General features: G+C 42.2%; 1 protein-coding gene across 2 annotated transcripts in view; it reads right to left on the bottom strand.

Moving 5' to 3' along the window:
• CDK5RAP1 (CDK5RAP1 mitochondrial tRNA methylthiotransferase) overlaps positions 1-12,596 on the bottom strand; it is a 33,642-nt gene extending 21,046 nt beyond the window's left edge. The window contains exons 1-6 of one of the 2 annotated variants that reach the window (XM_081289177.1): positions 12,454-12,596; positions 8,403-8,726; positions 7,585-7,688; positions 6,783-6,817; positions 5,330-5,430; positions 625-835 (exon numbers count right to left, since the gene is read on the bottom strand). In XM_081289177.1, coding sequence (XP_081145303.1) covers positions 625-835; positions 5,330-5,430; positions 6,783-6,817; positions 7,585-7,688; positions 8,403-8,706 — 755 coding nt within the window. In that variant the 5' untranslated portion in view covers positions 8,707-8,726; positions 12,454-12,596. The remainder of the gene's footprint in view (positions 1-624; positions 836-5,329; positions 5,431-6,782; positions 6,818-7,584; positions 7,689-8,402; positions 8,727-12,453) is intronic. The other variant, XM_081289178.1, reaches the window with a different exon arrangement.
• Positions 12,597-13,471: the final 875 nt, after the last annotated feature.

Below are 13,471 nucleotides of genomic sequence, written 5' to 3'. Positions count from 1 at the left end.
AACAGAAGGGGATACCATTAAAATGAACAGAGGTTAGCAAACTTGTTCTGTAAAAAAAAGATGGTAAACAGGCCTCCCTCTGCGTCACAACTACACAACTCTTGCTGCAGTGATGAAAGCAGCATAGGCAATATGTAAATAAATGGGCCTATTCCAATAAAATTTGCAAAAATTTATAAAACCTGTCATAGAAAATTTAATGCCACTTTAAGAAACATTCAGCAAGGGGAGGTAGTGCATACTTGCGATCTCAGCTATCTCAGAGGCTGAAGCAGAAAGACTGCAAGGTCAAGGCCAGTCTGGCAAACTAAGCAAAATAAAATTAAGAGGGCTAGGAATGTAGCTCAGTGGCTAAGCACGTGCATGCACAAGTCCCTGAACCACGAAAGAATAAGTAGTTTAGATTCTAGGGATGATGGGTGTGAAGTACTCTTACAATATCATTTCTTGTGTTTTGTACCATACCACGTACATATATATGTGTGTGTATATGTGTGTGTGTGTGTGTGTGTGTGTGTATGTGTATATATATATATACTTTTTTTAACATAATGAAAGTTATGTGTTATTTTAAAAGTGAAAAGGAAAAGAGTCTCATCTCCCAAGTCCTGGGCAATAACTCACACGAAGGCAGAGGTGGCACTGGGGCTTGTCTGGACTGGCATGACATCAGCATAAGTCTCCTCCAAAGACAGCAGCACATTGGCAGCTTGTTGCCCTGACTCCGTGACAGCCAGCAGTCGGGGAAGGTCTCGATAGGCATCCGGACCAGCCAAGAGATCCACCATTTTCTCCCTGTTGAGAATCTCCTCCTTCAGTCTCTCAGCCATGCAGCCTGGCGGGGAAAAGAAACAAGCATCTACCTGCAAACTCATCTGCTTTCATGCCTTCTTCTCAGTATCCATCATCCCTAGCTTTAATTACAGACCATAGCACAGAAAATTCTTAAAGAGTTTAGTAGCATCCTTCAAATTTGAACCACAGCACTGGAACCTGCATCTTCCTACATAAGAAAACCAAGGAAATCTAGGTTGGCTCCCCAGTTTAGCTCTTGTGAATTGTGCTGCTATAAACATTGATGTGGCTGTGTCCCTGTAGTATGCAGTTTTTTTTTTTAAGAGAGAGAGAGAGAGAGAATTTTTTTAATATTTATTTTTAGTTTTCGGTGGACACAACATCTTTGTTTGTATGTGGTGCTGAGAATCGAACCCGGGCCGCACGCATGCCAGGCGAGTGCGCTACTGCTTGAGCCACATCCCCAGCCCGTAGTATGCAGTTTTTAAGTCCTTTGGATATAGTCCGAGAAGAGGAATAGCTGGGTCAAATGGTAGTTCCATTCCCAGTTTTCCAAGGAATCTCCATACTGCTTTCCAAATTGGCTGCACCAATTTGCAGTCCCACCAGCAGTGTATGAGTGTACCGCATCCTCGCCAGCACTTGTTGTTTGTCTTCATAATAGCTGTCATTCTTACTGGAGTGAGATGGTATCTTAGTTTTAATTTGCATTTCTCTGATTGCTAGAGATGATGAGCATTTTTTCGTATATTTGTTGATTGATTGTATTTCCTCTTCTGAGAAGTGTCTGTTCAGGTCCTTGGCCCATATATTGATTGGATTATTTGTTTTTTTTTTGGTGCTTGTCTTGTTGAGCTCTTTATATACCCTAGAGATTAGAGCTCTATCTGATGTGTGAGGGGTAAAATAACTGTGGAGCCAACCTAGATGCCTTCAGTGGATGAATGGATTAAAAAATGTGGTATTTATACACAATGGAATATTACTCAGCAATAAAAAAGTATAAGATCATGGCATTTACAGGGAAATGGATGGCATTAGAGAAGATTATGCTAAGTGAAGTTAGCCAATCCCCAAAAAACAAATGCCAAATGTCTTCTCTGATATAAGGGAATGACTCAAAATGGGGCTGGGAGGGAGAGCAAGGGAGGAAGATTACCTCTAGATAGGGAATAGGGGTGGGAGGGAAAGAGAGGGAGAAGGGGAATAGCATGGAGACCCTCATCACTATACAAAATACATGTATGAAGATGTGAATTTGGTGTCAACATACCTTACACATAATCAGAGATATGATAAATTATGATATAATGATGTATTAAGAATTGTAATGCAAAATAAAAAATAAAAATAAAAAAAAAAAAAGAAACAAGAAAACCAGGAAAAGGGTTCAGAGCAATTCAAAAAAAATAACGAACTACCCCAAAAGTCTTTTTTTTTGGTGGGGGCAATGTTGGGGTTTGAACTTGTTAGGCAAGTATTCTACTATTGAAATTCCACGTTTTACAAACACCCTTTGAAAATACTTAAATAAGTATTATTATTAAATAAGAATTAACCTTAGGGGCTGGGGTTGTTTGCTCAGTGGTAGAGCACTTGCCTAGCATGTGTGACGCCCCGAGTTCAATCCCCAGCACCACATTTAAAAAACTAAATAAACAAAATAAATTATTATGTCCATCTACAACTAAGAATAAAAAAATAAAAAGAATTAATTAGAGTCAGGCATAGTGGCACACACTACAGCGGTTCAGGAGATGTGGCAAGAGGATCATAAGTTCAAGACCAGCCTCGGCAACTCAGCAAGTCCCTAAGCAACTTAGTGAGATCCTGTCTCAAAATAAAAAAGGGCTGGGGATGTGGCTCAGTGGTTAAGTGCCCCTGGGTTCAATCCCCAGTACCAAAAAAAAAAAAAAGGAAAAGAACTATTCTTGGGTTGGGGGTGATGGCATACACCTGTGACCCCAGTTGTTCAGAAGGTTGAGGCAGAAAAATTATAAATTTGAGGTCAGCCTAAGGCAATTTAGAGACCCTGACTCAAAATAGGAGATACAAAGAGCTGGGGATTTACCTTGGTGGTACAGCACCCCTGGGCTCAATCCCAGTACCATTAAAAAAAAAAGAATTATTCTTGGTTGTAGAGGCATGGTGGTGCAAAAGAATCACATGTTCAAAGCCAGACAGGGCAACTCAGCCAGATTTTATTTCAAAATAAAAAAGATGAAAAAGACTGGGGATGTAGCTCAGTGGTAGAGCACCCTGGGTTCAATCCCCAGTACCAAAAGAAAAAAATTATTCTTGGTTGTATACCCACCTTGAATAGCAAGCAGCATCATTCACAATAGCCAAAAGATGGAAGCAACCCAAGAATCCATCAAAAAAGGAACAGATAAGCAAAACATAGGGTATGTACAGAGAATACTTTTCACTCTACATTATGCAAAGTACCCTAAGGCAGTCACAAAGGAAAATATTGTATAATTCCAGTTATGTGAGAGTTACCTAGAGTATTCAAATTCAGACGAGACAGTATAATGACAACTGCCCAGGGCTGGGGGTAGGGCAGACGGGGGAGTTAGCATTCACACAGAAGGATGGCAGCAATGCTTACACAACAACGTGAATATACTTCAAGCCATAAATTATCACATGGATACAAGGTCTGCCCCGAAAACTCCTGTGTTAACACAGGAATGTTAGGAGGTACAATGACTAAATTGTGACATAATCAGTCCATCCTAGGACTAATGGACTAACGGAGTGGTAACTGAAGGTAGGTGAAACATGGCTGAAGAAGTCGGGTCACTGAGGCACGCTCCAGAAGGGAGCCCTGAGGCCCCTTCCCCTTCTGTCTCTGCTTCCTGGCTGCCATGAACAAACGGAACAGCACACTTCCACCACAGCGGTCAGCCCAAAGTAACAGAGTTGGCCAGCCACGGACTAAACCCTTGAAACCATAAGCCAAAATAAATCCTCCCCCTCCAAGTTGTTCTTATCAGGCATTTTGGTCACAGTAACACAAAGCCAACTAACACCACAGAAAATGCTTTTTTTTCTTTTGTGTATGTGGGGGTGTGGGTGTGGCAGGGGGGGTCCTAGGGATTAAACCAAGGGGCACTTTACCACTGAACTACACCCCAAGTGCTTCCTTTTTACTTTTTATTTTGAGACAGAGTCTCACTGGTTGCCTAGCCTAGCCCGGAACTTACAATGCTCTTGTTTCAGCCTCCTGAGTCACTGGGATTACAGATATGTGTCATGTCCAACTGTAGAACATACATTTTAAAATGGCAACTTTGTGTATATTCTGCCACCATTACTATTTAAAAGAAATAATTATTCTTGAAATTTCTGAGATTCTTAATAGATATATGCTCAGGAGCTTCTCTAACAAAGGAAGTGAAGTGAAACAAAACATTTCCACTGGGCTGGGGTTGTGGCTCAGCAGTAGAGAACTCGCCTAGCTCGTGCGAGGCCCTGGGTTCGATCCTCAGCACCACATAAAAATAAATAAATAAAATAAAGGTATTGTGTACAATTAAAAGAAACGGATATTATTATTAAAAAAAAAAAAAAAAACATTTCCACTATCTCATCTTCCAGCATCTCTTACTACATTCATCAGTATAACCAGATTTACTCTAAATGTGTGTTGACTCATCATGAGGGATTAATTTATTCCACAATGACACAGACTAGAATCCATAATGTTAAGTATGTTAACTAAATTCTGGGACAGAAAGAATGAGGGGGGGTACAGAGGATTGGTACTCAGGGGCTTTCAACCACTGAGCCACATCCCCAGCCCTATTTTTGTATTTTATTTAGAGACAGGGTCTCACTGAGGTGCTTAGGGCCTTGCTAAGTTGCTGAGGCTGGCTTTGAACTCACAATCCTCCTACCACAGCCTCCTAAATTGCTGGGATTACAGGCATGTGTACCACGATGCCTGGCTGGGAGCATTTTTTTAAAATATGCTTCTCAGCCATTTAGGACAAAACTGTCTAACAGAACATTCTAATAAGTGATAGAATGTGCTGAATGGAAATGATTGAATGTGCTGTCCAACCTGGTAGCTGTTGTCTTGTGTGTCCACTGAGCAGTTGGAAATGTGGCTAAAGCAACTGAGGTGAACTTTTTTCTTATAACTGTGGCTAGTGGCTATCACACTAATCAAAGCAGACCTGGCTCTTCACTCAGGCATGTGTTAGGGGTCCAGACAAAAGGTGCCTACATTGAAACTTTATGCTGCTCTTTCAAATTCCAAACACTACCCCATCCATAATCCCATGCCACCATGAGCTGCATCAGACTGGAGGAAAGATATACCACTTTCTGAGCACCTATACTTCCAGGAACTATGGAAAGCCCTTTTATGGGCTTTATCTCATTTAATCTTGTAGCCTTTGATGTTAAGAATAAGAGTTGCATAGGGTATATAAGGTTTCTTCATGCCTCTAAAGGAAACTCTAGCATATAAGCCCCTTTGGAATCCAAGTCTCAAAAAGGACAAAATCTGCAAATTACCGGATACCTAGAATCCCAATCCTCAGAGGCACCCGGGAGCGGGATCGTTTTGTCTTCAAAGCTTTAAGCTGATGTAAACGGTTCCAGATGGTCTGTTCAGCCTTCTCCCTATAGAGATCAAGAGAGGCAAAACTGAACCAAAAATAATCTATAGAGAAACCTAGAAGAGTAGAACAACGTAAAGGAAATAAAACCACCTTCAACCTTTTAAATGATGTCTACCTTTATACTCAGAAAAGTTAGCTGGGTCAACTGAAGAAGCACTGCTTGCTATAATCCACTTTTCCTAGAATAACACCTATCCTACACATCCCCAAATCCTGACAAGACGATAAGCCAAATTCAAAAACAGTCTACTTTTGCCAAGCACAGTGGTGCATGTCTGTAATCCCAGAAGGAGGCTGAGGCAGGAGGACCGCAAGTTCAAAGCCAGCCTCAGCAACGGCAAGGCACTAAGCAACTCAAAGAGAACCTGTCTCTAAATAAAATACAAAATAGGGCTGGGGATGTAGCTCAGTAGTTGAGTACCCTGAGTTCAATCTCCAGTACTCCCCTCCCAAAAAAAAAAGAAAACAATCTACTTTTCAAAGCCTTCCCCACCTCTGCAAAAGAGTTTTTCCTCCCTTCAACTCACTTTCCACTTTATGGTTTTCTCTGTTTGTAGCAATTTGTTTTTGTTGTTTCAGTCTTTACCTAGTATTTTCTATGGAATGTCAAAGTGATCTGTACATCTTTACTAGTTCCAATATGAGAATAAGCTCCTTAAAGCTAGGCTCCACAGAAGGCTTCTTTTTTTTTTCCTTACTGGTGATTGAACCCAGGGCCACTCTTTGACTGAGCTATATCCCCAGCCCCAAAGGGTTCATTTCTGAATCTCCTAAAGCTCCTCACTGTGTGCCATACAGCAAAGACCCTCAGAATAAAAATGATGAATCACAGTCGATGGCTCAGCCAGCTAAGGAAACACTAACATGCCTATACACGGAAACATCCTACATCCTACATCCAAGGGCTTCCCGGACACCCCTAATGGATGCCAGGAAGCATCTCTGTGAAGAATTCTTTCTCCCCCAGCCACTGGCAACACCCTCACTCAGGCAGTTATATTATACACATATGCCATTAGTAACAAGGAAGACCTCAGGAAAGGTTGGGTGACTCAACACACTTTGAGGTTTCTGCACCTATAAAATAGGTTTGATAAGAGGGCTAACCTTATATCGCGGTTATGAAAATTAAACTCGTTAACACATGTACAGTGTTCACGGGGAACCTGACATACAGCATGTGCTCAGCATTATGGCAGTCGGCTGCCTCAAGACCAGTTCCACTGCAGGAAAACTGCAAGTCAGCTAACATGCAACCATGGGCTCGCCTCCACTGGTAAGTCCACTGCACGCTGTTAGCTCTGGCACAATTACATAAGATACATTCACCTACTTGAGGAAGAAAATTCATACCTGATAGAACAAGTGACAAGAAGAATCACATCAGCCTGAACAAAAAACAAGGGGAAAAAGAAAAATTGTGATCTTTGAAATTGGCTTTGTAGAATCAGCACCCTAGTAAAAAATACACAAACTTTTATCATTTCAAACACGATGATGTTCTGCGGCACTAAGAACGTTCACACTGTCATGCAACCATCACCACCGTCTACCTGTAGGACTACCTCATCCTCCACAACTAAAACTGTACCCACTAAGTACTAACTCTCCACCTCCCCTCCCCACAGCAAGTTTTTAACTTAAGTCCTTGCCTAAAGTTAAGTGTCATCATAAGAGTCTCAAAAATAGCCTGTAGGGATTGGGGCTGGGGTCAGTGGTAGAATACTTGCCTGACATGTGTGAGGCCCTGGGTTCGATTCTCAGCACCGCATATAAACAAATAAGTAAATAATAAAGGTCTGCCAACAACTAAAAAATATTAAAAAAAAAAAAAAAAAGAAGCCTGTAATCCCAGTGGCTGGGGAGGCTGAGGCAAGAGGATCATGACTTCAAAGCCAGACTCAGCAACTTGACAAGGTTCTAAGCAACTTGGCAAGACCCTGTCTCAAAATAAAATACAAAAAAGACTGGGAATGTGGCTGAGTTTAATCCCCAGTACGGAGGAAAAAAAAAAAAAAGCTGGAACAAAAGTACATCTCAGTCCCATGGTACACCCCACACAAAAGATTCTCCCAGCAGGCTGCACTTAAGAATTAGCAATAAACGCAGTCTCCCCCAGGACCAGAAAACACAAGGAAGCAGGAAATGCATGTACCTCTTGGAGGTTACTGGTCCGCAGGTAGCCACTCTTCTGTAAGATGGACCAGGCTATCTCTGTATCATTCACATTCATCTGGCAGCCATAGGTCTCAAGGTAGACTGCAATGAGAAGAACATGACAATGGGTCACATGTCTCAAAAGGCGTCAAGAGCCTTAGGAACACCTGAGGCAACCGATTACCCACTAAGTCCCCTACTGCCTCTATCCTAAAATACCATCGATTGCCAGATGTACCCCAAATTAACTGCAGTGTTTCTAAACAAAAGAAACGCCAAGTTATATACATACACCAGTTACAAGCCATGTCATTTAAAATATAAGGAAATGTGGTTATAAAAACAGAAAAGGAAGGACCAGTGATCGGTTTATCAGCCTGAGAGCAAAATAAGTTTAAATCCACGTTACACTCATCCCAGAAATGAAGAGGCTCTCCAGCCCCTGGAAGCAGTGTGGTGGCCACAGGGAAAACAAAACAAAACACAAAATGAGCCAAGCGCACCAGTGTATACAGGTAATCCCAGCCACTCCCGAGGCTGAGGCAGGAGGATTGCAAGTTACAGGCCTGTCTGGGCACTTTAGCAAGACACTGACTCAAAATAAAATATAAAAAGGGATGGGGGCTGGGAACATAGCTCAGTTGGTAGAGTGCTTGCCTAGCATACACAAGGCCCTGGGTTCAATCCTCAGCACTGCAGGGGGGAAAAAAAAAAAAAACAGAGGCTAGGGATATGGCTCAGTGGTATAGGGCCCCTCAGTTCAATCTCCAGTCTGAAGAAACACAAATAAAAAAGAGAAAGAAAAGTAAAACCAACCTTTTCTCTGCCTTCCTAGAAGTTCATCCACTGTGAGATAGGGGGGTGGGTCCTCTGCTTCTGGGGAGGATGGTTTCTCTTGGGGAGCTGAAGCTCTTAAAAAATGCTGAAAAGTCGGTCCAGTGGCCAACCTGGAGCTGAAATCCTTGCGAACTCCATCCTCCTGCTGGCCTGGACTGGGGCATGCAGTGCTGGGGAGAGTGCTGTGTGCCTTACAGGTCTTGAACAAGAGCCAGGACACAGAGGTCAACGGTTCCCACCTTAGAGACCTCTGTACTCGAAGAATGCATTGTAAAGGATGCATGGCGCTGAACAGCCCAAAGTCTGCAAAAGAATGAGACATACTATTTATTTATTGATGTATTTATTGATGTACAGATACTGTTCTGAGTATGTGTATAGTGATTCATTTATCCTTCGCAAAAGCCTATGAAGAGGTTAATAATATTATTTCAAGCTGAGCACAGTAGTGCATGTCTACAGACCCAACTACTTTAAGACTGAGGAAGGAGGATCACTTGAGCCCAGGAACTCAAGGTCAATCTGGCCAATATGGCAATACCATTTCTTAAAAACTAATTATAAGCCAGGCACAGTGGTGTACACATGTAATCCCAGCTGCTTGGAAGACTGAGATAGGAGGATCATGAGTTCAAAGCCAGCCTCAGCATCGGCGAGACATTAAGCAACTTAGGGAGATCCTGTCTCTAAATAAAATACAAAATATGGCTGGGGATGTGGCTCAGTGGCCAAGTGCCCCTGAGTTCAATCCCCAGTACCAAAATAATAATAATTATTATTATAATTCTAATAAGCCAGCACAATGGTGCATGCCTATTATCCCAGCAATTTGGGAAGTCAAAACAAGAAGATTACAGGTTCAAAGTCAGCCTCAGCAACTTAACAAGGCCCTAAGCAACTTAGTGAGACCCTGTCTCTAAATAAAACATAAAAAAGGGCTGGGTTGTTGCTCAGCGGTTAAGTGCCCCTGAGTTCAATTCCCAGAAAAAGACAGAAAAAACAGAAAAAAGGCTGGGGGTGTTAAAGTGCCCCAAGGTTCCATCCCCAGTGTAATAATAATAATAACAACAACAACAATACCATCATCATCATCATCATCATGTTTTACAGGTGAAAAAACTAAGGTAACATGCCCAAGAACCCAGAGAGGAGTGCCAGAAAAAAGGCAAAACGCACCATTATTATTGACATTCAGAAATGATGAAACAGACAAGAGGCTTAAGGAACTTAACCTAAGCTCCTCCAGCCAGGAGAGCCAGGACTCAACGAAAGCCCATGCCCAGAGCCACCTTGCTATACTGCTTCCTGCTAAAAACCACTCACTGTCTGAGGGCATCTTCCTTTGAGTTCCTTCAAAAGGACAGCGTCTACTGTGTGACTCCTTTCATGTTCCAAGAGTCTCAAACTGCTACTTTCAAAAGCATCCTACCCAGACCCTCTCATGTGGAAAACAGCACAACCTTCACAAACGACAATTTGCCACTTTCCATCAAAATTACAAATGCATGAACTCTTTGCCTAATAACTTCCATTCCTAGATATTTATCCTACAGATATACAAGTTCAAGAGGACATCTGTAAAATGATATTCAGTGCAGCAGTGCTTCTAATGGCAAAGGAATGGAAAATATGGGAATGTCATCAATAGGGGAACTAATTATATAAGTCCTGCTACATCCATACAACAGAATAAGATACAACTGTTAGAAAATGAGGCTGAGGGCTGGGGTTGTGGCTCAGTGGTAGAGCACTTGCCTAGCATGTGTGAGGCTCTGGGTTCGATTCTCAGCACCATATATAAATAAATAATGTCCATTGACAACTAAAAAAGAAAAAAAGAAAATAAGCCTGAATCTATACACAAAAAAAACAAGGAAGAAAAGCACTCAGTACTACCTATAGTATGCTATACTTAAATCTGGGGAGTGGCAGGTATTTTTAGGTATATATAATATTTTTAGGTATATATAATATTGCTAGCATGCCTAAGAAACAGTAGTTGCCTCTCAGAAAAAGACTTAAGTGACTAAAGTACAGGAGATGAAAACATACTTTCCACTACTTTTGAGTGAAAGTGTGTCAAAACCAAGGCCTTGCACATGCTGAGCATGTATTATACCCCTGGGCTAGACCCTCAGGCCACAACACACATTCTCAATGGACCAAATATTTATGGACTGACTGCCTCACTTCTGCATTTATAATACACCTCTGTATTGATTGCCACTAGCTTCTCAATTTTAAAACATGCTGTCCTCTCTGGCTAGCCTATCTTCCCTCTGGCCAAATTCTGTACCACTTCAGATCCCTGCTTACTCCTAAAGCCTACCCTGGCCACCATCCCCAATTTAGGCTGGGATCCTCTTCTGAGTTACCAAAGTTCTCTTCTAACTCTCCATCACAAGACTCATTCACAAGGGTGGGAGTGTAGCTCAGTGGGAGAATACTTGCGTGAGGCTCTGGGTTCAATTTCCAGCGCTGCAAAAACAAACAAATAAACACACACATAACGTTCACACTTTTCTGTCAAATACAACTTACACTCTGCCATCTCTAGTAAGCTGGGAGCTTGCTGAAAGCAATAAACAAATCTCATTTTTTCTTTTTTTTTAATATTTATTTTTCAGTTGTATACAACACCTTTATTTTGTATTTATTTTTATGTGGTGCTGAGGATCGAACCCAGAGCCTCACACGTGCTAGGCAAGCACTCTACCACTGAGCCACAACCCCAGCCCCAAATCTCATTATTTCTATGCCCTCAGCATCTCCCAGTTCTAGAACACTTAAGCAATTTTAGGAAATGGCTTGTGGCAAGTGCTACACGTGTATAATGCACTGTTACCTTTACAACTTCATCACCTGCAGTATCTACTATCAGCACTTTAGACTTTTAGTGTGAACTTTAAAAATCACCCATTTCTAGCCAGGTGCAGTGACACATGCCAGTAATCCTAGAGGCTCGGGAGGCATTTCAAGTTCAAAGCCAATCTCAGCAACTCATCAAGACCCTGTCTCTAAATAATTTATAAAAAAAAAAAGGGCTAGGGATGTGGCTCAGAGGTTGAGCGCTCCTGGGTTCAATTCTTAGGAACCCTCCTCCCCCACCAAAAAAAAAATCATCCATTTCTGTCTCTTAATTGCTGTGTGACCTTTGGCAAGTCAAATGCCTCCTTCTGGGCTGCCAATTACACATCCACAAAAGAAAGATAAATGTTATACCTACCCTTCAGGGGTGTTATGAGAATTAAGGAAGATATTAAAAACCCAACTTGGCATGGAGTTAAGACTTCAGTAACTGAAATATTCACAGCCCCCACCTTCTTTCTGAGGGATGTAAGAGCATTGTGGTTAAAAGTATGGATAGGGCTGGGGATGTGGCTCAAGTGGTAGCGCACTCGCTTAGCATACGTGAGGCACTGGGTTCGATTCTCAACACACATAAAAATAAAATAAAGATATTGTGTCTACCTAGAACTAAAAAATAAATATTTAAAAAAGTGTGGAATCGGACCCAAATGTTGCCTAACCAGATAATCTTAGGCACCTGTCTTAAACTCTGGGAATCTCCATTTTCGCGTGAAATGAGAATAACAGCACCGATCTCTGTTAAGTCTGTTGTGAGAATCAATTGCGATGATACAGGTATAATGCTTTGCAGAGCGATGCAGGCGATGCAGGCGCCTATCGGAGGTCTCAGATGAATTTTGTAAATCTGCTACAACAGCCTACAACATGCTCACGTTTTGATTGGATGGTTACAACGTGTTAAGTATGCAGCAAAGCACTTTTCAAGGATTACTGCACAGAACTCACAGCAACTCTGTGAGGCTCGTTTTATCATCCCCATTTCACAGATGACGAAGCTAGTGCTCAGAAGAAGTGGGGTGACTTGCCCAAGGTCACACGGGAATACGCAGCGGGGTTGGGCACGAACTCCAGACTCCAGGCCCCACGCCTCAGCCACTGTGACAACTTCCCCGTAAGCCCCCTGCATTTCCAGGGCGCGGCCAAGGGGCAGGTGACTCACCGAGCCCTCGCCGGCCGCCGCTCACCTCCACTAGCCGCCGGATCTAGTGTCCTTCAGCGGAAGCTCCGCTAGGCGGTGCGGTCCTCCACTCAGCTGTCCGCCGCTGCGCATGTATGCGCACGACTTCCGTTCCGCCGAGACATCCCAACGGAAGTGCTTCTTCTATATGGTCCGGGTGGACCCAGGCGGCTGGCTTCGGAAAAATCCAAGGGCTGCGCGGAGCGGCGTGGCACGCGCTAGCCAGTAGGAGGCAATTGAGCTCCTGAAGGGTGGTGAATGCGAATTAAATGCACCTTTAACTAGGGGTGAAGTGTAGCTCAGAGGTAGAATGCTTACCTGGTGTAAGCGAGGTCCTGGACTCGTATCTTGCACCACCAAAAAGAAAATCTCAAAATGTAGTAGATACACCTTTTTTAAATGAGAAAACCTAAAATACGCTATCGACAATTTTTATATTGATTATGTGTTGAAATAACAGTTGGGATACATTGGTTAAAATAAATATATTATTTGAATTAATTTCATCTGTTTTTTTTCTTTTTGTTATAATTATCGCATATTATTTGTACAGAATAATGGAATTTTTTAATTTATGGAGTGAAGACTTAAGTAACTGAAATAGTCACAGCCTCCACCTTCTTTCGTGAGGGATAGAAGAAGCATTTGTTAAAAACCATAGTTTTTTTTAGCTGTTTTTTTAGTTGTCAATGGACCTTTATTTTACTTAATTATATACGGAGCTGAGAATCGAACCCAGTGCCTCACCCATGCTAGGCAAGTACACTACCACTAAGCCACAACCCAGCCCCGGAGAATAATGGAATTTCATTGTGACAATTTCACATATACATATAAGGTGATTTGATTGTATCCAGCCTTCCTGTTTCCCTCTTTCAGTCCAACCCTTTACCCTTTCCCTAACATCTCCCTTTTATTTTCATGTTATTCTCCCTCCCCAGATTCCAAATATGAGAGAAAACGTGATATTTTTCTTTCTAAACCTGGCTTATTTTGCTTA

Source organism: Spermophilus citellus (genome assembly GCF_964194105.1).
Source record: "Spermophilus citellus genome assembly, chromosome: 4".
NCBI classification, from domain to species: domain Eukaryota; kingdom Metazoa; phylum Chordata; class Mammalia; order Rodentia; family Sciuridae; genus Spermophilus; species Spermophilus citellus.
This window is presented reverse-complemented; position numbering and strand designations above follow the sequence as displayed.